This window comes from Protomyctophum parallelum (genome assembly GCF_964188405.1).
Source record: "Protomyctophum parallelum genome assembly, chromosome: 15".
NCBI lineage: Eukaryota > Metazoa > Chordata > Actinopteri > Myctophiformes > Myctophidae > Protomyctophum > Protomyctophum parallelum.
In genome coordinates, this window is record NC_139710.1 from 23247623 (window position 1) to 23272622 (window position 25000).

Below are 25000 nucleotides of genomic sequence, written 5' to 3' on the forward strand. Positions count from 1 at the left end.
AATAGCTAATACAAGCTCTCCAAAAAAGGAGGGGAAAAATAAAGTGGGTAAGCATGCTATATTCCACTAATTCTGCTGGGACCCCCTGGAACCTTCTCAAGGACCCCTGGGGGTCCCTGAACCCCACTTTGAGACCCCACTACTAGAGTAAACATGTGGAGAATGATGTGCTAATTGTGTGCTTGGCATTTTACAATAGCACTGACTGATAAATGAAAGAAGATGGACAGCACTCCAACTGTTATAGTGTTTTATTGCTGACATTACAGTGCAGTCTATATGACAGCCAGGAATTATGTTTGACTGATATACAGTTATACAGATATACTCTATATATTTCCAATGGCCAGCCTCTTTGGTGCACGCAGATCTATATTGTGGTGTGTTGTGTGTGTGAGTGTGTGCAAGCCTATGTCATTCTTTATTTATGATAGATCATTTAGAGTCTTTCCTAAATGCGATGTGTACATTAGGGACTGCATTAGCACTGGACCATTAAAAGCATTACCCAATGCATGGAAATGCAATATCAACCCCCCCCCCCCCCCCCCCACACACACACACACACACACACAAAAAAGCAGTTATTGTGGAAGATGGACAGAGTTGGCAGCCTTGTTGATGAAAAACACATTCGGCGTACAGTTTCCAAACATGAGTCAATAGTGTGCAATCTTTACCTATATCTCTTTTCCTTGACATAATTCCTTTCAGTTTTGTGCGTCAGGCCAGCATTTCGGTATAGAAGCTGTCCATTGTTCATAAATAATAATGGAGTCGTAGCATGTCTGTATTTGTGATTTAGAGCAATTCGTGTGTTTTGAATGCTGCCTGCAAGAAAAAAAAGAGAGTATCATGTAATACACAAATGTAATGTATAAAGTGTGTTGTGTGTGTGTGTGTGTGTGTGTGTGTGTATATATATATATATATATATAGATCAAAGATTGAACAGGATGTTCAGTTATTGAGGGGGGTCATTTGAATGCAGCCATTGAGTGTAATGGTCATGGAACAATAAAAAGGAGCTTATGGACGGCTCGGCAGACAGAGTGGAGCCAGCGTTCGGGAGCGCGTTCAAAGTTGCAAAACAAAACCACAATTTTGCAAGGCAGTAAATGCATCTTTGGAAATAGGAACAAGTGTGCGGCTAAATATATAAAAAAAAAGACCCTGCAGAGGCTAGCGCGCCTCATCTGATCTTAACCCAGAGAGACCGGCCCATGTTTACTAACACCCCTAAATCACTTATCCTTGTTGTCGCGTGGAGACCTTGTATCTGCATATTTCATCTTGTAACACTTTTTTTCCCTCCATTAATCAATGCCCTGCGTTGTCTTAAACCGGTGCGAACAATATATCCGATCTACAATCTCACAGTTTTGGCCTATATAACGATATGCTTGAAATATGAATACCGGGTTGAAAGTGGTTACTGTAAGTGTTTGTGGATATATTTCTTAACAAGAGCTTATGATTATTTGATCCATTGGAACACAGCTTCTTTTTTTGACATTTCCTGAGAAAGTAACGTTTGTTTGGACTTACAAGGTTTCTAGCCAATATTCACGCCTGAATTACAAAGTCCTCCACTGTGCCAAGCATGGGAACAGGGCTGTCACCGTCATGACATTTTAGTTGATGATTAAATATCATACAAATAATGGCAATGATTGATTTACGTTGTCTTTTTGTCATTGAACATTGTGACATGATATTACATTTCTATTTGCACTTTAGTCTTTGTAAACAAATTGCACAGGCATATATACTATGACAAATAACTTAAATAAACGAAGACATGACTGACAGTGACCAATAATTAAAATAAATTATGTACTATGGCAAAAAAAACGAATTGACATATTCTTTAGCGTTGTGATGCTTTTTCAGCTTGTAGAGCTCCTATTTTTTCTATGTTGGTCGTATGTTGTACGTTAATTCTTCTCTTAATTCTTCTAAACTTTAATCTCTTTGTCAAATTGATAAGAAAACCATCATTTGTGTTTTGACAAATGATGGCGCCTCAAAACATGGGTATAATAGGACTCTCCTGAATCAGGATGGGCAGCGGACCCGAAGCTGTGTCTCTTAAAGTGAGTGCTGTGGTGATAAAATGTTACAGTAATGACCCTGGGAGAGAATGCACAGCGTTATCTAAAGACATGAGACCATTAAAACATAAAGGAAATTCCTTACAGTCGCAAAAAACACACGCAAGACAAAGAGCTGAGGATAGAGAGAGAGAGAGAGAGAGAGAGAGACAGACAGACAGACACATGAGAGAGAGAGAGACGAAGACAGAGACACAGAGAGAGAGAGACATAGACAGAGAGAGAGAGAGAGACATAGACAGAGAGAGAGAGAGAAAAACAGACAGACAGACAGAGAGAGTAGTTGCGTAGCGTTTTGGCAGGAGGTCAGGATCAGCAGGAAACTAGAGCTGGTAGCATTCCAGACCGCCTCACTGCCTCACGCCCAAAAATGTCAGGGATCTCCTCTCTGGCAGCGCTGCACAGCCACTGGATGTGGATGTGGGCTCCCTGCCAAACTATTACCAAACACAAACTAAATCGCGTGCTGTTATACACACACACCCCTCCCCCGTGTGTGTGTGCGGCTGTGCAGTATACCTGACGAAGGCCGGTTAGGCCAAAACGTTGTATTTCTTGGTCCGCTCTGTTATCAATAAATTACTTTGGGAGCTTTAAAAACGGTGTGCGGATCTCATCTCTCCTTTCGCAGTCTTTTTTTTGGATCCTGCACCCGTTGAAAATCTTTGGATGTGCGTGCACCTCTTTACCATTGAGTGTGTGTGTGTGTGTGTGTGTGTGTGTATACTCTTAATCCACTACAGTACATCTGCAAATATTGCAATATAACAATAAAACATGAGTTAGATTATTACTAATACATACATTAACCAATTAAGCCGCATATCAGATCTACTACAGACTGCGCTGGAAGCGAGTAGATCTGGAGTGAAATTGATTACTTCTTTCACACAGAAGCACACAGGAGCAGCATATGCAAATGCACATACGCATACATGTACACACACGCACACACACACACACACACACACACACACAGACACACACACAGACATGCACACACTGCACAGACACGCACGCACACACAAGCATGCATGCAGAAAATAGCACCACTATCAGGGAAAAGCAAAACAAAGTGAATAAATAAACAATTAGGGAGTAAAAGGCACAAAGAACTCTCTGGCCATGCCTGCCAGAGAGTCGTGCATTATCTGTTTGTTTTGATGTGCGTTCATGTGCGTTCAGCGTGCCGCGTGCACACGCCTGTCAACGGCCATTGTCTGCCTTTGCACAGCACATCACATGTTACAAGTCCACACATATTCTGTGTATGTGGATAAAAGACCACTATAGAACGTAGAGCCCAGACCCGCGTTTGAATTGTCAGCACAGAATGGCAACTTTTTCACTGACAACCCTTTTAATGTAAACCCCTATATGGTACATCAGGTGACTGTCTTTAGGGGGGGGGGGGATTCATTGTAGTTCTGTTTGTGAGCATGGATGGAGTGATTTGCTGATATTCAACTACACTGTAAACAAAATCATCAGTGTTTATTTAACTCTGATGGTGTACAGATGGAAGCAAATGGACCTGTAAGGGTCCATTTGGTTCCATCTGTACACTCTCAGAGTTATAAAAGGATATTATGAACACTGAGGACTTCACTACATTGAATTGACGTATACAGTCAAGGCTTGGGGTCGATGAAACCCTTCATTAGTGTTGATATATTTTACCTATAATGATGCTAAATGATATTGTTGTTTGGTATATCTGTTGAAAAGACATTCAATTTAACTATTGCAATTTCTTACCTGTGGTCCTTGCTCAAATGCTCAATAGCCGTTTGTTTGGCAAAACCAAATGGGTTTCACCCCATATAAGTCCATCACTCATCACTCACTTTTGGGGCATTTGTATTTTGATTTAGACTTTCCTTCTATCTGCCATCAAAGAAGATTAGCTTTCTGCTTGCTCATACATCTGTGCATGAGCTCATGCATCTGTGCATGAGCAAAAAAAAGCAAAGTGAAGAAAAGAAAAATGAATTCAAACCCGTTTCAGATGAAGAGTCTATTTTGGTTCCATTTGGACATTCAATGATTTGGATATTATTGTGTCTGGCCTCAAAATTCCTAAAGTGGTAGTAGAGTACAAGTCCATGACTTTGCTGTCAAAGGCCCCTTTTCCAAACCTAAACTCCTAATTATTACAGAATCCAAATATTCCTTTTTGGAGATTGTTTCCCCCTTGGCTGCTGGTTGTTCATTGTCTGTGTTGATATGGATGCACACTACTATTTAATTCCACTAATATTCAGAGTGACTCCGGTCTGACAGGGGTGGTATAATGCGGTGGATAATCAACAGGGAAATATCAGCATGTAAACATTTATTCCCATCGTTTCTGGTTGGCTCTCTGGTTGGAAAATTGACAGAAAAGTGAGAAAACAAAACAAAACAAGCACTTTGTGCACGTCAAAAGTAATGTTCCGATCGAATGTATAAACGAGGATTGCTTTTATTTGGCATTCATGTAAACGTTTTAAGTTTTGGAATCTTGATTGGAATATATGTGGACAAATATATTGTCCACGTGTAAACACCATGAGAATGGCGTGCTAACGTTTGTATGTGAGCTTGAGAGAGAAGCTGCGCATAACTCTGCTCGTCCAGAGTTAGTGTCGAAGTGTCCTTGAGCAAGACTCTGAACCCCTAATTGCTTCCGATGTGCAGGTTGGTGCCTTGCATGGTTTCCTAACACCATTGGTGTATGAATTTGTGTGCGAATGTAATGCACAATCTGTGTAAAGTGCTTTGGATAAAAAGTGCTAAATTGATCATTTACAATACTAAACACTGCACTGGATAGACAGTCTCAATGTTTCTCTACCTGTATCTATTCTCTACCTCTCTCTCTCTCTCTCTCTCTCTCTGTCTGTCTGTACACATGTCTATTTCTGGCTCCTTTTTCCACCGAAAGAACTTTGGTTCCAGAACTGGGTTCGTTCTAGATTCTTGGAACCTTTGGTGCTTTCACAGAATCAGTGGCCATTTTTTGGTTCTAGTTCCGAAGCCAATTCATTTTCAGTGGAAACACTCTGAACTGGTTCAACACTGGTGGAAAAGGGGTCTCTCTCTCTCTCACTCTCACACTCACACTCACACTCACACTAAATTTCCCCGCGGATTCAACCATCCATCCATCCATTCCTCCAGAGCTTGTCTTGGAAAACACACCACCTTTTAACGTCCCCACCCCCCATCCCAACACGTCCCACCTAAATGCCTGCCACATAAAGACCGGAGCGACCGCCCTTTGAAAGGAACGCACGCTGGGCACTGACTGCACTGAAACCCCTTTGTTAACCTATACTGTACTGAATGACAGCCAAGCCAGACGCAAGCTTGTAGATCTGCTATCTCGGCTGTCTTTAATAAATTATTAAATGTATGAAAATGTACAACACATATATACAGTATAAGCGATGTAATCAATTTGTCGCATGCACACACACACACACACACACACACACACACACACACACACACACACACACACACACACACACACACACACACACACACACACGCGAAATGCATTGAGATGTGGAATGCAACCACTTTAGCCCAACATTAGCCCAAAATAGCTTGTAGATCGGCTCTTTTATGGAAAAGCTATTTAGTTGGTTTAGAAAAAAAGAAAACGGCACAGGTATTGTAGGCCTACAGCTGTAACTCTACGACAGAGGGTTTGAGGGAAACACATATGCATGAAAAAAATACATCTCCATATGGCAAAGAACTTGATTTGTCAGGGGGGGCCCTGCATGCGCGCATCATATACAGTAGGCCAGTGTGGTTCTCAAAGTTCTCAAAAGTAGGGTCTGCGGGGGACCACCATGGGTTCTAGAGGGGACCACCATGGCTTCTTGAGGGTGTTCCAGAGGGTCCCCAGTTGATATAGCATCAAAAATCTTGTCACCGTTTCACCATTTGAACCCTATGTGTATAGAAAAAAATTAATAACTGTTTAGTTGTTAAATTGTTTCGAATATAGCTAAACAAATTTTGTGTGGGCGGTCCCTCGCACAAGATCATTTTATCATTTAATTTGGGGTTCCTTTGACAACCCCCCCCCCCGGCCCCTCCATGCTAGGCTGTGACAGCTGTACCTCCATGTTAAAATGTGCTCCGTCACTGGAAACCCTTTAATGACATTCCTGGATTCCTTCACCGTGTGCTATAACTTTTATATAGGACCGCCTCATGGAGGGAGGGGCCGTAAAACCTATACGCTGTGTGTGTGTGTGTGTGTGTGTGTGTGTGTGTGTGTGTGTGTGTGTGTGTGTGTGTGTGTGTGTGTGTGTGTGTGTGTGTGTGTGTGTGTGTGTGTGTGTGTGTGTGTGTGTGTGTGTGTGTGTGTGTGTGTGTGTGTGTGTGTGTGTGTGTGTGTGTGTGCTTGTATTACTATACTTGCGAGAGCCAGATGTCCTCACAAGTATAGTAGAATTTGAGAAATAGACATTGTCGTGCGTGCGTGCGTGCGTGTGTTCGCACAGCCCACTGTGTATAAGGGTTTTAATACAATGTTTGCCCAAGAACCCCCCCCCCCCCCCCCCCACACTGCTGTCCACACACTCCTGCCATGTTCCACCTCTCCTCTATTTATGTTTTATTCTCTCTCTCATTTAGTGTCTATAAGTTACGGGTGTCAAGGAGGAAGAGGAGGATTGAGTGTCCAGTTAAAACATTTCTTTTTCTTTTTGGCACAAACGCCATTGAGGCGTTAACTTGCTCTTTTCTGTGTGTGCAAAAGCCTCCAAACTGTCTCTTCTTCTTTAGAACAGAGCCCAGTAGAGTCCCCTTGCAAGCCTGTTCAAACACCCCCCTCCATCTCCTCTTCCCTCCCACCCAACCTCAATGTGGGTGTTACTTTTTAATCGCAGCGGGCCTGGAATTTCTGCAGCTGCTTGCAAAAGCCCCTCACCCCCCTCCTCTGTTTACGAGATCAGACTGGTCGGCAAACATTGCCTCACCGCGCTCCGCTCCGCGTGTCTGTGACTCGACTTTTCCAACGGCCGCCCGTTCGTTTGATCATGGGGGGGGGATCACTGATGTGGTTCGATATCTCTTTTCTTAAATCTTTTTTGATTGGATGTACATGTATGGAATGTACAGACAGGTATATCTGGTTGTACACAGTGCCTAGCTCTGTCACGATTGTTATGTAAAATAATAATTATAAGATAATGAGATTATTGTCCGCTATTCTTGTTTCATATGTTCATCATATGTTCAAATGGTTCCAAACATTATCATAACTAGTGCAAATAACCTCACAATGGGTTGATTTTCTTTTAAAGTATTACGTTATTAAATATGTCAGTCCTTTCTCTATATATTATGACAGTTATTTGTCATATATCTGTCCTGTGAAATGTCTTGTTTACGAATCCTAAAAGGCAAACAAAAAGATATCCCATTAAAACTGTGAAAGCATCTGTGTCGTTTCAGATCTCAGATTGGCCATTACAAACATGTACAATGCTACAAAAGCTCACAGAGCAGCCAGTTTGAAAGTGTGAGAACTGCTGATTTTAGAAGGCATTTGTAGAATCTGCCTCAGGTCTTAATAGGACCCCCCCCCCCCCCCACCCCCACCCTTGAACGTTCAGTGCACAAAATGAAACCAATTAAATTGTTCGTCGCAATCATTCGTGTGACAATTAATGAGTACAATGGTGGCGACGGTGACACGGCTAACGGTGTGGTCATTACAGAGCTTGTTATTGGAGGGTCGTGGCTTTGGAATGTAAGCACAGTGAAATGCCTCACATCATTAGTTATGGGGCCCCTCCATGGCCCCTAAGGGTTTGAGGTGGGGGGGGGGGGCTGTTAAGAGCAGGGGCCCGACTTTCTACCTCTCAGCCCCACGCTGTACCCGACCTGTCAGATTAAACGCTGCTGAATGTATCCCTATCCCCCATCATGCCTTGGTGTTGCCCTGCTGTGGAAAAGTAACTAAGTACGTACTCAAGTACTGTACCTACTTAAAGGGGTATTTCACTTTTCACCTTTTTTTTTGGGGGGGGGGGGGGGGTCATTTGATCGTCTAAGTTGCTTGATTCAGTATTTAGATATTTGATATACAAAGCCTCTCAGATGTAAAACGTACAATGTTTTGTTGTCATTGGATAAGATTTTGTCCACAATTCCATGCCGTATTGATGTTGGTAGTTTGGTACCATTAGGCGATATAGCAGGCAAAAGATCAAAAATAACAATTCTTCTACATTCTCTAATTGTGTAGACTTCTTGTAAATTAAATATAGCTGACGTTTACGTTAACAGTGTGAAATGAAACCAAATGGACTCATAAGGGTCCATTTGGTTTCATTTTACACTCGTTAAAGATCTAATAACCATTTGGTTAATGGTTACCAACTCTCCATTTAGCTGGGGAACACCTGGAACCCCCTCAAGGACCACTGGTTGAAAAACACTGTTTTACCGCACTCGGCTATTTCCATGTTTCGATACTTTATGCTTCGCCTACAATATATTTCAATACATCTCAGAGGCAGATATTGTACCTTTTACTCCACTACAATTTATTTGAACGATTAACTGCTATTTATTTACTTTGGAGGTTTAGATTACTATTACAACAAATGTATTAAACGACTTGAACCCTATTTTATACAAATGTTTGATGTCTATTTAAACAAATGAACTTGTACATCTGCTATATTCAACTGATTCTGACACAATTTGAAACTTTAATTATGGTACTTTTAAGTACACATACTTTATTATTTATGCCAATACTTATTTTGAATACAGGCCTTTCACTTAAAAATATAAGGCTAAAAGTGTTTCGTCATTGGTATTGCTGCTTTTACTGAAGTAAATCATCTGAGTACTTGTTCCAACCCTGGTACATGTTGTCCACTCAGTGCGATACAGAACTGAAGCAATAGAAATCAGTAACAGATGCAGCTCATTTTAAAGTACGCACTAAATGCTGCCCTCATTGACCATTAACTTGGCAGCTGTGAGCTCGTGGGCATTATATATAACTTAATGTATGTCTCACACACACAAAAGGCACAGTGGGGAGGGTACATTCCCCACATTCAAGTTTTTCTATGATGAGCTAGGGCTGGGGCGACATGACTTCAAATCCATAATGCCATTATTTGCATTATTATTATTGACTTTGATTTAGTTGATTATGATTAAAGCAGCACTATTTAACTTAACTCTTCTATCCTGGATTTTGAACCGGGTTTCCTGCACAAATGCTGACATGTTTACCATTGAGTTAGTAGAGCCTGCTTGCTCAGGGGATACATTGAATCTTGACCATCAGGTCAAAATTCAGATCCTGTGTCTAGGTGAGACATGACCTTTGACACGATCTTAGGAAATGTCCCAATAGACGAACAGGGAGACAAAGGTTGTATTATATTAACATACTCTACCATACAAATTGGACAACATTACATTTAAAAAATCTAAGATAGGCCTGTGCACATTTATAACCTTTAACATACAAAAGTACTGCGTGTATGTACATGAGGTTGGACATAATAGGGTAGGTGGACATTTAGCAGGACTTGGGCGACCAAATCCACTTTGGACAGCTATTTTAAATAGGACAGATAACAACAAAACCCAGGGGGAAAAGTTCACAGGATCTTCATATAGACGCGACCTTCGGCCTTATTTGCCTAGCGGGTGCTTGATATAACAGCGATTCAGCAATTCTCTCTTCTCTCCTGACTCTGCCTACATGTATGGAACCATATAAGCTGTATATGCCTGCGGAGACATTTGCGTGTGTGCAAGTCTGGTTGCCCCGGCGGGCCCGCTAACGAGATTGAGTAATCATTGATGGGGACAGAGCACAGGGGCTTGCAGATTAGATTGGCGCTGTAAAAAAAAAAGAAAAGAATTCAAGGTCTCTGGCGTGTATTGAAGTGGAACTGTAGCTTTTAACATATTGCTGAATCAGTTCTCGTGTGAGTGGCCCTTTGAGACGTTTCTTTAATGCATGGGTCTTCGACGGGCACGGTGTCCGGGACCCCGAGGGGGTCCTCTGAGTTAGTAAAGGGGGCTGCCAAATCTTTGTGTGAGAGAAACCTTTTTCTTTTTCTTTAATATTTGTTGCGTACATTTAGCACTTAATACACTTGAATCCTAGCATTCCTTTTGGGGGTTGGAGGGGGTAGCTAATCTACAAGGTGTGTGCGTGCGTGCCCTACTGCTTCATCACACGAGACTGTCGCACAATTATTTTATGAAAATAGCTGAACTACAAGCCAACAACACTATTTTCACAAAAATTTAAAAATGAAAAAAAGGTTTTGGACAATGGACATATTGGTTTCCACTCGACAGCAATGATATCCATGTTGCTAGGATTAGCCTGGGCAATCGTATGTAGTAACACCCCCTCCCCTAACACCACCCACCTCCCCCCAAAATTCCCCACCTGATACCTCCCCTCATTCTGATTTGCTCTCCCCTGGCTCTTAAAGTGCAGTGCTTAACACAACGGATGCGCCAGCATATTTGAAAATATAAAGCCCTGCCTTCGTTCCCCCCCCCCCCCCCCAAAAAATAATAATCAGGAGGCATAATCTTCCATTCTTACCTCGCGCTGGTCACGCTAAAGTCTCTCTACAAGCGTTAATATTCCAAACGAGAGGCATGCTGAAGTCAGAAATGAATACAGAACATTGCCCATCTGGTCCAAACCATAGAACCCCCCCCCCCCCCCCCCCCACCCCAAAGAAAAACAACAAAAAAACGTTTTTAATTTATTTTTAATATACATATTAATATAAAAGACCAAAGGACGCCTATACACGTCCTTAGCACTGGTTTTGATATAAAAGACGTGTTGTATACACATCCTTAGCAAAAAATGTGTTAAAGGAGAACTTCACTCATTTTCAACCTTATCTCCGTACACTTGATTCTCACTAATGCTCGGTATAAGATGGAACCATTTCTGTCTACTCACTCTGTGTCTCATTGGCGAGTTGTGCGCCGTTCAGAAACCTGCCTACCAGTGACATAATCGATGGTGATTCCAAGCTAATAGAGACTATACAGTCTTTCTCTTCCTGGAAAGTTTACATGCTGAAATAGAAGTCACTGGTAGGCTGGTTTCTGAAATGTCCACAGCCCATGTCCACTTTTACTTCTGCTCCACTACATTATAGATCCAAATAATATTGGACTTTTTACCTCTTTTTCTTTTTTTTTGTATATTTTATGGAGGGACAGACAGTAGGCTGACAGGAATTGGGGAGAGAGATGGGGGGGAAGACATGCTACTAAAGGCCATCGGGATCGGGAGTCGAACCCGCGGCACACTGCCAGACTGGATTACCAGCCAAGGTGCCTGGACCGCTGAGCCACGGCCCAGGCCGACTTTTTACTTTTTACTACTTATTTGTACTTTAGTTACTAGTTACTTTGTAGGTTTTGATTATTATTACAAAACATATACCGTACATTAACCACTTCAGCCCTATGTACATTTGAAAACTTGAACTGCATAATGAGAACTTTGGTACTTTAAGTAGATTTTGATGACATTTTGATACGTTGTACTTTTACTCAAGTACATTTAGAATTCGGGACTTTTACTTTTGAATTATACTATTTCAATATTACAGTATTGATACTTTAACTTAAGTAAACAAATTGGGTACATTTTCCACCATTGATTAGGAAGACGAGGCTGAAAATGGGCCAGGTGCTACTTCCATGGGTTGAGTGCAGTGATGTGGTTGGTTGGCATTTAAAGACCGAAAGAAATGCTGCTTAATGAATATCTAATCTGAACGTTGGATTTAGAGGCGTTTATTTGACAACTGGGGAAAGGATTGAAACATGAACTGATGTGTGTGCGGGCGTGTTGGAGTGAGTGTGTGGGCATGCATGTGGCATTCGTGTGTGTGTGCGTGCGTTTGGGAGGGGGTGCACAGTGTGATATGTATAAATTGCGACTAGCTGACAAGACACACTTGCAAGAGACATGCACACCGTTTGCATCTGTTGGACCTCGTGTCATACATTCTGTGGTTGTGTGTGTGTGCGTGTGCGTGTGTGTGCAGTTGCTTGTGTATGTGTTTTGTTCGTATTCATGTATGGCACATAAAGCCATATTTCTACGTCTCTGCGGTATGGGGGCACACCTGGAAGCATATATATATATATATATATAAAAGCAACCCTAGAATGAAGGCGCTGAGTGCTGCCCCCCCCCCTCCCCAGATTGAGGGTAATCTGGAAGGGTCTTATCTGATGTGTTCCCTGGGTGCTGGTGGAGCTGTAGAGATCAGGTGTAACTTAAGTAAATTAACTGCTCACTAATCCCGCTCAGCAGGCGGCGTTTATTTTCATATCGCCCCGGGACACAATACACACCCCCTCCCCCTTCTGCATCTGCCCCGGGCGGAGGGAAGCTAAGATCTGTGTGTGTGTGTGTGTGTGTGTGTGTGTGTGTGTGTGTGTGTGTGTGTGTGTGTGTGTGTGTGTGTGTGTGTGTGTGTGTGTGTGTGTGTGTGTGTGTGTGTGTGTGTGTGTGTGTGTGTGTGTGTGTGTGTGTGTGTGTGTGTGTGTGTGTGTGTGTGTGTGTGTGTGTGCGTGCGTGTGCACGAGTGTGCGCACAACTATAATTGTGCAGGCCCAAATGTCCCCATAGGTACAGTAGAGTTGGATAAATTGATATTAATGACCATTTTGCTGATCCTCACAAGAAAAATGGTTGTTTGCTGGTTAAAATATCATTTGAGTATGGTACTAAATATGCTGCTTTCACACTGGAAGATACAAAAGATACACAGCATGTATAGCTTTGTAGCTGAAGTTGTAAACCAGTGCAACGTTTTTTGTAGCTTTTGTAGCAGCAGCTACGAACGTCGGGTGTATCTCTGTATCTCTAAGTGTCGCTGGCTTCCTTTGAGAACAAATGGTAGCCTGTAGCTTTGCGGCTTCCAGTGTGAACGCAGCATAATGCTTATACAAGTTATATGCTTGCAGAGTCAAGACGGAGGTGAAAGGAGACATATACGTATGTTTGCATCTCAATGCAAATTCTTTAGTTTGGCTCTTCCTTAGAGACACAAAGGATCCTGGAGCCCTGTTCGCCTGTCATAACCCTTCCATGACGTAAAGCCAACTAACATGCATGTTCCTTTGCATGTCCTTTGCATGGAGGAATCCCACACACGCTTTGCATTCGTCTCTTTGCATTTTAATTCCCCCCTTTTAGGGTTGGATTTGTGGCTTCCAGCTTGGATTTGAATGCACTAAGCTCCAACCTCTTTAGAGTGCATGTGCATGACATGTAGTATGCAAGTGCATGAAATCACTTAAAACCCTCTATATACTCGCATGATGAATGACGGAAATGGCCGATCTGGAAGCATGCATTGTGACCCACTATGAGCTTGTAGATCTGCTATTTGTGTGAAAAGTCTGAAACATTTCTAAGTTTTTATCATTTCGAAATGTTTCGCCTATACTATAGTGACATGCCCAGAGTATGGATTATATATATATAAATATAAATATATATACTGTATATTAGTGGCAGTGCAGTACAGTACAGTAGCCTGTTGCTACGTGTCCTCCTGCCATGTGCCATCCTCGCCAAACGGTGGCGCCGTGTCCCTGACTGGCTCTGTGCCTCTCTGAATGCTTCCAGTCAGGCAGCAGAGGCAGCGAGCAGCGCCCCCCCCACTCAGCAGAGAGGAGGCTGCTGGGAAATGCAAGTGTCGCTGCAGGCGGAGGCTCCGCGTCTCTGATTCAGGAGGTCAGTAAACCCCCCCACCCCCCCCCCCCCCCCCCCACCCCCCAAATTAACCATTGAGAGCCTGTTGTAGTTCCCCCCACAATGAAAAATACATTTTGGGCAAAAAAACAGTGTTCACGAAATCAACTCGACACTAACACACCGACACGACACGACACAAAAAATCCTCATCAACACAATTGCACCTTCGTTGACAACTTCACTCACACAAACACACAACTGCACGACGACAACGGAAGCTGAGAATTTCAGCAGAGCAAGCGCGCGCGCACACGGACACACACACACACACACACACACACACACACACACACACACACACACACACACACACCACACACACACACACACACACACACACACACACACACACACACTCACACACACACTATCTTACATGCTCATATACTCTACCCCCCCACCTCCCCCCCCAACAATTTAGCCTTGAGTGACAGGAGGTGTATTGGACTAACAATAGCTGGACTGGTCAAGTTTCCTCCACGGGCTTCCCTCCCCTCTCACCGTACAACTCCCACCCCAACGCACCCACCACCCAATCCCCTGCACCCCCCCCCCTCCCTTCAACCAGTAGTAGTGTAAAGCCCTGTTGGAAAGACTATACTGCTTTTTGGCTGATAGAGAAGCCAGGCGAGGAGAGTTGACACTCCAAACTGCGGGAGCAGCAAGCTTCTGAAACTCACTCCCACTAATCATGTGTGTGTGTGCGTGTCTGTGTGTGTGTGTGTCCGTCCGTGTGTGTGTGTGTGTGTGTGTGTGTGTGTGTGTCTGTGTGTCTGTGTGCGTGTGCGCGTGGAGGCGGGCAGGGGAGTAGGGGGGTGTCGAGTTACGTGCAAGTTTTTAAAGAAGCCAACACCTCTAAGGATATAGCTTCAGCTGTACGTCCACAGTTTTCTTTCACCAGCTGCTTGGAAAGCGGCTGATTAGTGAAAGCCCATGAAATGTACAAATCGTCATCAGCTAGTCATCCTGACGAGTCGTTCTCATTGGCTGCCTCGTCTCCAGCCCCTATACACGGCTCGCTTCTGGCCAATGGGACAGCCAGCAGGGTTACCAAGTCCGCTAATTATATCCTATCGTGGTTCTGAAAATGGGGGCCGGTCCTTGAGATCAGTTTGAATGTATTCAGTGTAATGAATGTAATCAAATCATCAATTTAGATCTATTTTATGCATTGACTATTTTAAATTATATTTATTTTGCGTGTGTGTGTGTGTGTGGGTGGGGGAGGGGGGGGGGGGGGGGTGGGTGACAACCACTGTCCTAACACAGTACTAGTCTCAGAGTTAATTTAGCGCTAAAGGGTGCCCAACATGTACGGCGTCTGTCCATATGGTTCCATTCTTCCAAATAGAGGTGTTTGGAACTGTCCAGAGGTGTTTTTAAAGCCTTTGTTTGACACCCAGGCAGCACCATGGTAAATAATGATTTTCCAGCTCATATGGCATCATAGAGCAGGCTCTCTAATTAGCATATTATAGCCCTGAGCCTGGAAGCAGGGCAGAACTCACACACCCATGCTAAATGACTCCACACACACTGAGCACTGTTGCCATACTCTGCTTATTATAAGCGACCTTAGGGCTTGTATATATTGGTGTTGCAGTTTTTGGGCTTGTTTCTAAAGTGTAGTTACTAATTTGGCCTCGCTTCCTGATGTTGTTTAAACCAGTGGTTCTCAAAAGTTTTTTTGATGAAGGAGCCCAATAGTGCTTTATCTTAGCAGACCTTGTATTGAACTGTACTTTCCCGTTTCCTTTGCAAAACTGTTGATAAAGTATTCAATCGATCAATTCGATCAATGAATCGATCAAACTTGTCATGTCACAGACCCCCCCCCCCCCACACACACACACACACACACACACAGTTTCTTCAAGATTTGTTTGAAAATAGCAGATCTACAAGCTCACAATGTGATGTGTTGTGAGATTGTAGATCTGCTACCATTTCAAATAGCCGATGTGTATGGGTTTAATGTGTTCTGTGGACTATGTATAGTCGCTTCTTTTGGTCTTTTCATACGCCTGGTTGCTTGTTTCTCTTACAAAATCTGGCAACACTGTCACTGAGACTGGCTTCTGTGGGAAAGGAAAAAGCTTCTAACATGCCTGTGTAGTCGTGCTGAGCCGAGATGGAAACTAATAAGTAAGTAGTAAGTGATGTACTTGAGTACAATGTGGAGGTTCTATTTCAATTGAGAATTTCAAGTATTAACCACTTAAACCTCATTATGGTTGACCGGAGTCCCTCAGGGCTCTATACTAGTGTATTGCCTGCTTTCTGTCATTGTTGGGAAAGCGTTCGGTGAAAATAGCCGATCGACAAGCTCACAATGTGGCACGACGCCCATTCAGGAAAAACGTTGAAAGAAATTGTGAATTGGGCCCCATTAAAAATGAGAAATTTTACTCCGCACGTAGTACTTTTGTATAATGCTGATGCCAACACTGTTGTTCTTTTAAAATGTTGAATACAGGCCTTTTACTTCTTCCGCCACTGGTCCCGACGGAAACCTATAGTACTACTAGCCACCCCCCAGGCCGCATCCGTATTCTGGGGAGATGGAAACACGTGCTGTGTTGTGTTCACGGGAAGGGAGAACATCGATTTGGAGATTGCGTTCGAAACAAAAAACGAGATAATGCCGTTTCTGTGAAAAAAATAAACAACGCGGATCAGGATTGGGTTTTGCAATCGTGTTTTTACACAATATGGTGGTTTTCGTTGACATTTGACCCCCCCCCCCCCCCCCCCCCAACAACCTCCCATTATATTTTTTTATCCAACTTGTTCTTGGCAGTGAGGGCCTTTGCTAAAAAACAGTCGTTCAACTCGTCCTTGGCAGTAGATCATGAACGGCTATTTTGAAAATATTTATTGGTGGAACAAGTTCAGCTAAATGTAATGCCTCGACCCGCTGCTCTAGATCTTTTCAGTGGCTAATAGAGAAAACAGGATTCCTGCAACCAGATCCTGTCCACATGTTTGTTTTACACACTTCCTCTGCAGCTCCATTCGGCCTCGGCGAGCAATAAAGATGATTTATCTGAGCTCACGTGGGAAATGTGAAATGAGAACACACTCCGCCGATTTCTGTCTCATTTTGTTGGCACAATCCTCAGATGTTAGTTGTAGTCACAGCACTACAATGCATGGAGAGATTTCACCCACCGCCCTCCAATAAGACACTAATTGTAGGCATTTACATTTGGTTTGACGATCGCTTCCACAAATAAACATTGCGAAGATATCCGAACTGTAAGCTCGCAACGCCTCGCAATGTGTGGCGTTTGTAGATCAGCTATTTTCACAACGTTTGCCTCTTTCTTGCGTAATATGTTGGTTTGTTTTACTGTTGAGTGAGAAAACAATGTTGCACATTAAGCTAAACATCTGGGGACCCCCCGAAATTTTTTGGGACCCCCTCCCCCAGTGCCCCCCCAGTTTTGGAGCCATTGGAGTGGATGATCTGAGAGCTTTATTAGCTTCATCAACTAATCAACGTGGGCTCCAGTCCCCCAAACCTGGCGTTGGATGGAAATTAGACACGACATGGAGTGGATCAATGTGAGGTAATCAGGCATAGGTGTTGATGGAAGGACCTTTAATGATCTGCTCTCTATTCCTCAAATTGGAGGCAATAAGAGGATGTGTGAGAAATGCCATGTTGCGTTTCGTCACAGACACAAGAACAAACATGGACAGGAGGCGTTGGAATTAAAGGAATACTTCACCCCCGAAAACGTATGAATGGCTCACCAGAGATTACACTGTGAGAGTTGTTTTGGAGTTTATATGATTCTCCGCAGCGACACAGTAAAATATTGAATTATTCGCTCAGATATGCGAACATTGATTTGGTGTTCCTTTAGGCCACCTACTTACACGACGCAACTGCTCATGTGGGGTGTTTGTCTTCCGTATAAATTAAAATGGAGGACTGGGCTATCCTCTCCACTTGCCGTTTGTCATTTATTATTTGACACACACACAACTGAGCGGAAGGCAGACAGAGAAAATACCGGAAGGGAGATGAAGATAACGGAATGAAGCGGCAAACAATTGAAGTTGACGATTGATGAAATGATTGCATGTGTGTGGCGAACGTAAGGGAGGGTGACACGCAGCCACAGAGGCTAGCGGATGGAATCTGCATCCGGCAGGCTTTGTCCAGCATCTATAATATGAACACAAATGGCCCGTGTTCGGGAGGGAAGCCGGGCGAGGAGGGTGATATTTGTCACCGTATACTCCTATACGGGCACCTGTCCGCAGTGAGTGTTGCGCGGTAGGAATGGGCGGAGGCTCTGCGTCCTCCCGGTGGAGGCTCCTCACTGGCAGGTAAGCCAGTAGGGTAGAACGGCGGTGACTACATTGGGGAGAAGAGAGGGTTAACATAATATTGTATCAAAATAATAACCGAGAATCGATTTGGCACTGCGAGTGCGAGGGACCAATCGGCATATAAATAACGTGGCCTGCCTAGATGTTCTGCAAAGAGCCTCTTCACCTAGCCCTCTTGAGTTGTACAGTCAGCAGCCCGTTGGAGCTTCTAGATCTGCGTTTTGACGGTGAGCCAGTAGGGTGCCTTTTGCTATATGTCTTATGTATGTATTGTGTATTGTACACTTTTTTATTGTATATGTATACTATTTATATATTTGTGCTCCATACCATGTGAACATGGTCGTGAGTTAAATTGATGATGATGATGATAATTGAGCGTTCACCTATAACAACAATGCTCAAAATAGGGATGCCAGGTTGAAAGTGGTTAAGCACTAGAAATACCAATGGCAGCTTGCATACAGTATGCCACAATCTCATTGTACGCGTACAGTACAGTATGTGTATATATTCATCAGTCAACATTGTCCAGACACATTTTTCTGAAATGTGTCTTGGAATCACAATGACTTGCACCGGTGTGGTCTGTCACAAAAACGACAGATTTCGCCTCGGATTCTCCTGAAAGAAATATATTGACGAGAGGCTAAGAAGTTTACTCCACCATTATATCGCATAACTGTCGTCGTATCTAATGGGATGTGTAACCTGACCTTGAGAGTTGAAAAATGGTTGCAGGTTCTTTTCTGCTCGTGTCGGCCATCAAAGATACATTACTCTATAGCAGCGTGCTCCATGTGGACAAAAGGGAAAGAAAAAGGGGAATTGTTTGATTGTGTTTATAGAATCTTTGTGCCTATTATTTCTTTTTTCCTTGCAGGCTGTAATGGAACCTCAAGGTCAACACTGCAATCCACTGAACAATGGAATTACAAAGAGATGGAAGGCTGTTTTTCATTTCTTTAGAAAACCTCTGATAAAAACCGCATGGTCTCCTACACTGAGACGCTCTTAATGAAAGGCCCCGAGCTACACAGCTTCCAATGATCCACACTCCAAGCATCTGATTCTTTGTCATTTGGGTTGATTGCATGCGATATTAATGCCACCTTTGGTGCATTCTTTGCATCCGTACAGAACATCAGCTTGAAATGTTGATGTGCTGATATGAATTAACTGAGCGAGACTATAGATTCTTTGCTGAGGATCACTATGAGCACTTTGAATGCCTTGAAAGTCAATAATGAAAGAGTCACAAAGGCGAGAGCATGGAAATGTGACATTTGGCTTGTCAAACATTCCAATTCCTATTCAACATTTATCCACAATGCGTTTTGTGCTTGTAGATTCAGCTGTTTTCGCTATCTGTGGTACGAAAGGCATACCGTTGCTGTCAGGTGGAAACTTCAAAAATACATGATCTACAAGCTGAAAATGGGTGGCATCAAGGCACATTTTCAGCTTGTAGATCGTCAATTTTTTGCTGCTTTTGTGTGATAGGCCTACTGTAGTATGACGAAGGGCACCAAAAACATAATAAAGTTAATATATGACAGGGCTTGTAAGTGGTTAAAAACCATCTGTGTCATTTTAGATTTTAGCATCGGTTATTAAAAAATACATACATACAAACATACAAGCTTTTAAGTCTGCTATTCTTGAACATGTTTGAATAATGGACAATAAATTCTCAGAACTACTGATTCAGAGGCATAGAATCGGCCTCTGAAAATGGGGGGGGTGTCTTATTACGAATGCAGCCCTGCTCATATCCGTAGTGCTATGGACTGGTTGTGGGACTTAATCCATTTTGGGCGAGAACCACTTTTGGTGTAAGCATCATGTCATGCTTTAGCTATTGAAAAATAGCAGATCTACAAGCCGAGTGGCGCGCTACGAGCTTGTAGGTCTGCTATTTTTGAAGAATCGTGAAAAGTGACATGAAAGTGTTTGAGAACGACTGACACAGAAAAACATAGCTTTTTCAAGAAAGCAGTCAGGATTTAGAAGACATTTGCAGAATTGTTCCCATGGGTCAAAATGGGTTAACAGGAATCCACTTGGAGGCCAGCTGTGCGTCCGTCCAGCGAAGAGGGGCCAGGGAAGCAATCAGTAAATTCAGATTGAGCCGCTTGCCCGAATCAATACTAAACAGATACACTTCCTAATGTGCTTATGGATCCCTCGGTGTGAAAACACAACAAAACGGCGCACGCACGCACATACACGCGCACGCATACACACACACACACTTCCTTCCTTTATCCACAACCCCCCCCCCCCCCCCCCCCACACACACACCCTTCAGATAGCTTGTCTAAACACACTAAGCGCAACAAACGGAGGAAGGAGCTCTTTCATTTAATGGCCCCGCAGGCAGCGCAGTGTCACGGCAGTGGGGCCGCGGGGAAATAAGTTGGTCACTCACTTTTGATTCCAGCCGCAAACTAAGAGGGAAATAAATAAAAAAACACCACCGGGCGCTTGTGAAAACACGTGTGAACTTGGATCCGGAGGTATAAACAAAGCTCGCTATACACTTGTGGCTCACGCAAAGCGTCTGCTCCTGGTTTGTACTTGTAGTTGTGCACGCTGGTGATGTGTGTGACACTATGCCCCGTCTTCAAGCTGCGGCATATTGCAAGCTTGTAGATCAGGTGTTTTCGGTTCACGACACCACCACACTGTATTGGTCAGTCACACTACCTATACTAAGTATATAGCACTCTAATATCACTTTCTTCAGTAAACAAGAAGTGACTGTTATAATTGCAAAAAAACACTGAGGTAGATTATATTAAGCCTATCATTTATACTCCAGGAGGTTGTCACGTGCAGAAAAACATATCTACAAGTTATCGTCATGATGCGAAACTTTGCTAGCTTGTATCTGTTATAAAATCATATATAGTAAAATAACTTGTAATGTACTGGAACTAGTTTATTTTGAAACCAAGTAATAAGTAAAATAGCATCCATTTTAAAGGAGTAATATGCTTATAGTATAACTATAACTAGTAAGTTATTACTCTTGCCGAGTACAGTCATTTGGTTTGCATACTAAATATATGATTTAAAGGCTATGTTAAGTGTAAATCATTGCTTGCGCTCTAGAAATGACATGTTTAAACGAAAGGAGCGTCCATTCTTGATGTTTTCCTTCTGAAAGGCGGCCATGTTCCATCAGCGCACACACAGACATAGAGGTGTTGTGTCTATTTCCCGCTGAATCCCGCCGCCTAATAACGTTACATACTGTAGAAGTCGGAGACGCTAATGCGTGTGTTTGTTGTTAGTGGTTTCCTCCCATCTAATACATGTCTTATCCTGGTATATGAAATGCACTGAAGAGGAAAAAAAGAGGATTATTGCAGCCTTGCTCACGTGGGGGCTAAAAAAAAAATCTATATTGACCTTGTTGGATGAGAGTCAATGGGGGGGGGGGGGGGGGTCAGCACTTTGAAATGCTAGATCATTGCATCAAGCAGGTGATTTGGCCGGTGAGATGTGTGTGGGGTCAGAGACTGTGATGTGACACGTTGTGTGCTTGTATATTTGCTATTTTTGGGGGGGGGGGGATGCAACTGAAAATATTAAGATAGATAATTCAAAAGATTTGGATTAGTTCTCTACATTTTTTAAAGTAGGGGACCACTTAAACCTTATATACTTCGTGGACGGGGGACCCTCAGGGATCCCTGCTTTTTTTTCTCCTCTACTACAAATACAACTGTTTCTCTCTGCCAGAAAATGGCCAATCTACAGTATAAGACTCGACTCGACTATGTTCGCCTATCGTAACATTAAGCACCACGCAGGGCCACTACTTCCATGGCGGTTAGGTAGTTAAAGACTATAGAGACAGTTGTGTCTAGTATTGAAAAGTACGACTTCCGACTCACCCACAACCACCCACACACCAACGTAATGACAAACAATAAGAGGTCTCTTCTATTATGTTTTGATCATGTATTTGATTGATTGATTGATTGAAATATGTATTAACAGTTTGCAGAATTACAGAACATCTCAAGCACAAACTCAATACAAAGACTGTTAACTGTGAGTGGACGACCCGATTAAGCATTACACTTGTTTACAAGGGGGTCCACCATGTTCAATTCATCAAAACATTTAGAGACGTACAAATAGACACTTCTATTATAGACAAAGAACAGAACAGGAATTCATCATAATGTTATTCACTCACCCACCAACCCCCCACCCCCCCCCCCCCCTCCATGCATAGTAATGATAATGATAATGAACATTATTTATGTAACACCTTTCAAAACGACGTGCTTATTTATTTATTTATTATTACTTTTGTGTGTGTGTGTGTGTGTGTGTGTGTGTGTGCGTGTGCGTGCGTGCGTGCGCGCCGCGCGTGCGTGGAGACCTGTGTCCACTGTAGCTTTAAGAATGCTGTGTAATGTGATCCTCTGTAATCAGCATGTTAGTCCTGTGAAATGTGACATGAGCTGCATGACACTCTGCTGCTGTTTGCTATAAGCAGTGCTGGACAGTAACTTAGTACACCGTTTCCCTGTGTGTGTGTGTGTGTGTGTGTGTGTGTGTGTGTGTGTGTGTGTGTGTGTGTGTGTGTGTGTGTGTGTGTGTGTGATTTCAAAAGCTTGAAAAAATGAATCACAACTTTTCATCAATTAAAAAGCATTCCAACATTTTTCATGTTAATTCAAACTTGTACAAGGTGTAATTGTGTGTGGTAGAGTATGTTAATTCAATATAAACTTATACAATTGGGTTTGTCTCCATGCTTTTCTATTGAGACACACAATCGTGTCAAAGGTCATGTCTCACCTCGACACAGGTTCTGACACGAATTTTGACCTGATGGTCAATATTGAATTTATCCCCGAGCAATAGCTTAATGGTAAAAATGGCAGCTCTTGTGCAGGGAAGTTACATAGTGCATCTTTAAAGTACATTTTGGGAGTTTTTGGCAAGCTGATGACTTTAAAGGGACATTTCACCCACCTTTTTTGCGACAAACCAATTTGTTAATGACGTTTAGAAGATTTAGAACACTTTCCTGGGGGTCTTTATGTGTGTAATATGTGGTTTTAGATATTTTAGATTTTAGCAGTGGGCCCATTGTCTCTGATGTCATCGACACTGGGCTCACTTACTTCCTGGACTACATTGTCGTCTCAGTAAGACAGCCACCCCCCCCCCCCTATCCACAAGAAGGAGCAGTGCACCAAAGCATTATGGGAATTGTAGTCCAGGAATGAAGTGAGCCAGTGTCGATGACATCAGAGACACTTTGGGCTGTATTTTGCGTGTCTTAAGTACCAGGTCTTATTCCCTAACTTGAGTATACTAAAGACCTGGAGGCGTGATCAATGCCATTTGGCTATTCTGAGTGGCCAAAGAGCATTGATCACGCCTCCAGGTCTTTAGTTTACTCAAGTTTATAGGGAATAAGACCTGGTACTTAAGATGATCGGGATGTTGAGGTCACTTTGTAAAGTCAACTTTTTTAGGAAAGTGTTTCCGGTTCATGGCTTTCAAAGTAAAAGCGATCAGACACCTCCGGTATTCCTATAGCCTATATTTTGAAGGCAGTCGGCGTACTCAATGTGTTAAGACACGCAAAATACAGCCCTTTAACTCCTCTGGAAATTTAAATAGAAACATTGTACTTTTGACTCCACTACTTTTTCACAAATATATTATGCCCTATTATAATATAATCAAAAGAGCATATCTACACACTCTCAACGCGTCGTGCTGCGACGCTTTGAGCGCCTCTAGATCTGCTATTTCTGAAAATGGCCTTCGTCATTTGCACTTTTGAATACTTACTCCAAAAAAATCTGAGCCTACTTCTTTTGTGACCCTACTAACCCTAACCCTAACCCTGACCTACCCAGTAGAATATAGCGCTTAGTGCTTTGGAAATAACTCACTTGGTCAGAGATCAACTAAGGGGATTAAACATCAGATTAAATCAACAGATTAGCGATTGAGCCCATGAGGGCTGTGAGGTATATGTAAAAGGACCGTCCGGGAGTGATTGTCTGTGTATGCTTCTGGATAAACGGGGATTCAGGGGGGAGACAAACTAAGAAACAGCATAATCTCATCAACAGAAATGTGTGTATTCATTGTCCACATGAATAATGTGAGTGAATATGAAATAATATTGGCTGGTGGGTGTTTTGTGTGACAGACCATATGGTTATTATCACCTCTTGACAGCTTATCAGCTTTGGAATAGTAATCTCTTACAGTGTTGCCACTCTGCTACGTGGGTTAGCTGTAATAGGTTATAGCCCTGTTTCTCAACCTTGGGTCTGGAGAGCAACTCGGGGTCCATTATTGACCCTTACGGGTCTGCAACTCTGAGAGTGTAGGCTACATTTGGAACCAAATGGTCCCTTGCGGGTGCTAGCTATGGTTTTCTAATTTCTATTGCTGTTTTCTAAGCAGAATGTTGTCACTTGAATTTCAGAGAACAGGGAAAGCTGAAGCCAAAAAGATTTGAGAAGCAGTACGTGTCTTCACTGTCTTGTAACACCTTGTGGGCGGCGGTGGTTCAGGGGTAGAGTGCCTGGATGGTAACCGCAAGGTTGCCAGTTCAAACCCGGGCTCCCCCAGAGTTACTGTCGAAGTGTCCTTGAGCAAGACACTGAACCCCTAATTGCTCCCGATGTGCTAGTTGGTGCCTTGCATGGTTTCCGCTGCCATCGGTGTATGAATGTGTGTGTGA

The 25000-nt window shown here is 43.0% G+C and overlaps 1 protein-coding gene across 2 annotated transcripts in view; it reads left to right on the plus strand.

Annotated features, from left to right (window-relative positions):
• The window catches only part of arid3c (AT rich interactive domain 3C (BRIGHT-like)), a 112993-nt gene that overhangs the window by 2351 nt on the left and 85642 nt on the right, over nucleotides 1-25000 (plus strand). The window contains exon 3 of one of the 2 annotated variants that reach the window (XM_083784935.1): nucleotides 13789-13896. The exons of the other annotated variant lie outside the window; for it this stretch is intronic. Within the exon in view, the coding sequence (XP_083641061.1) occupies nucleotides 13789-13896 (108 nt within the window). The remainder of the gene's footprint in view (nucleotides 1-13788; nucleotides 13897-25000) is intronic. 2 annotated transcript variants of the gene reach the window in all.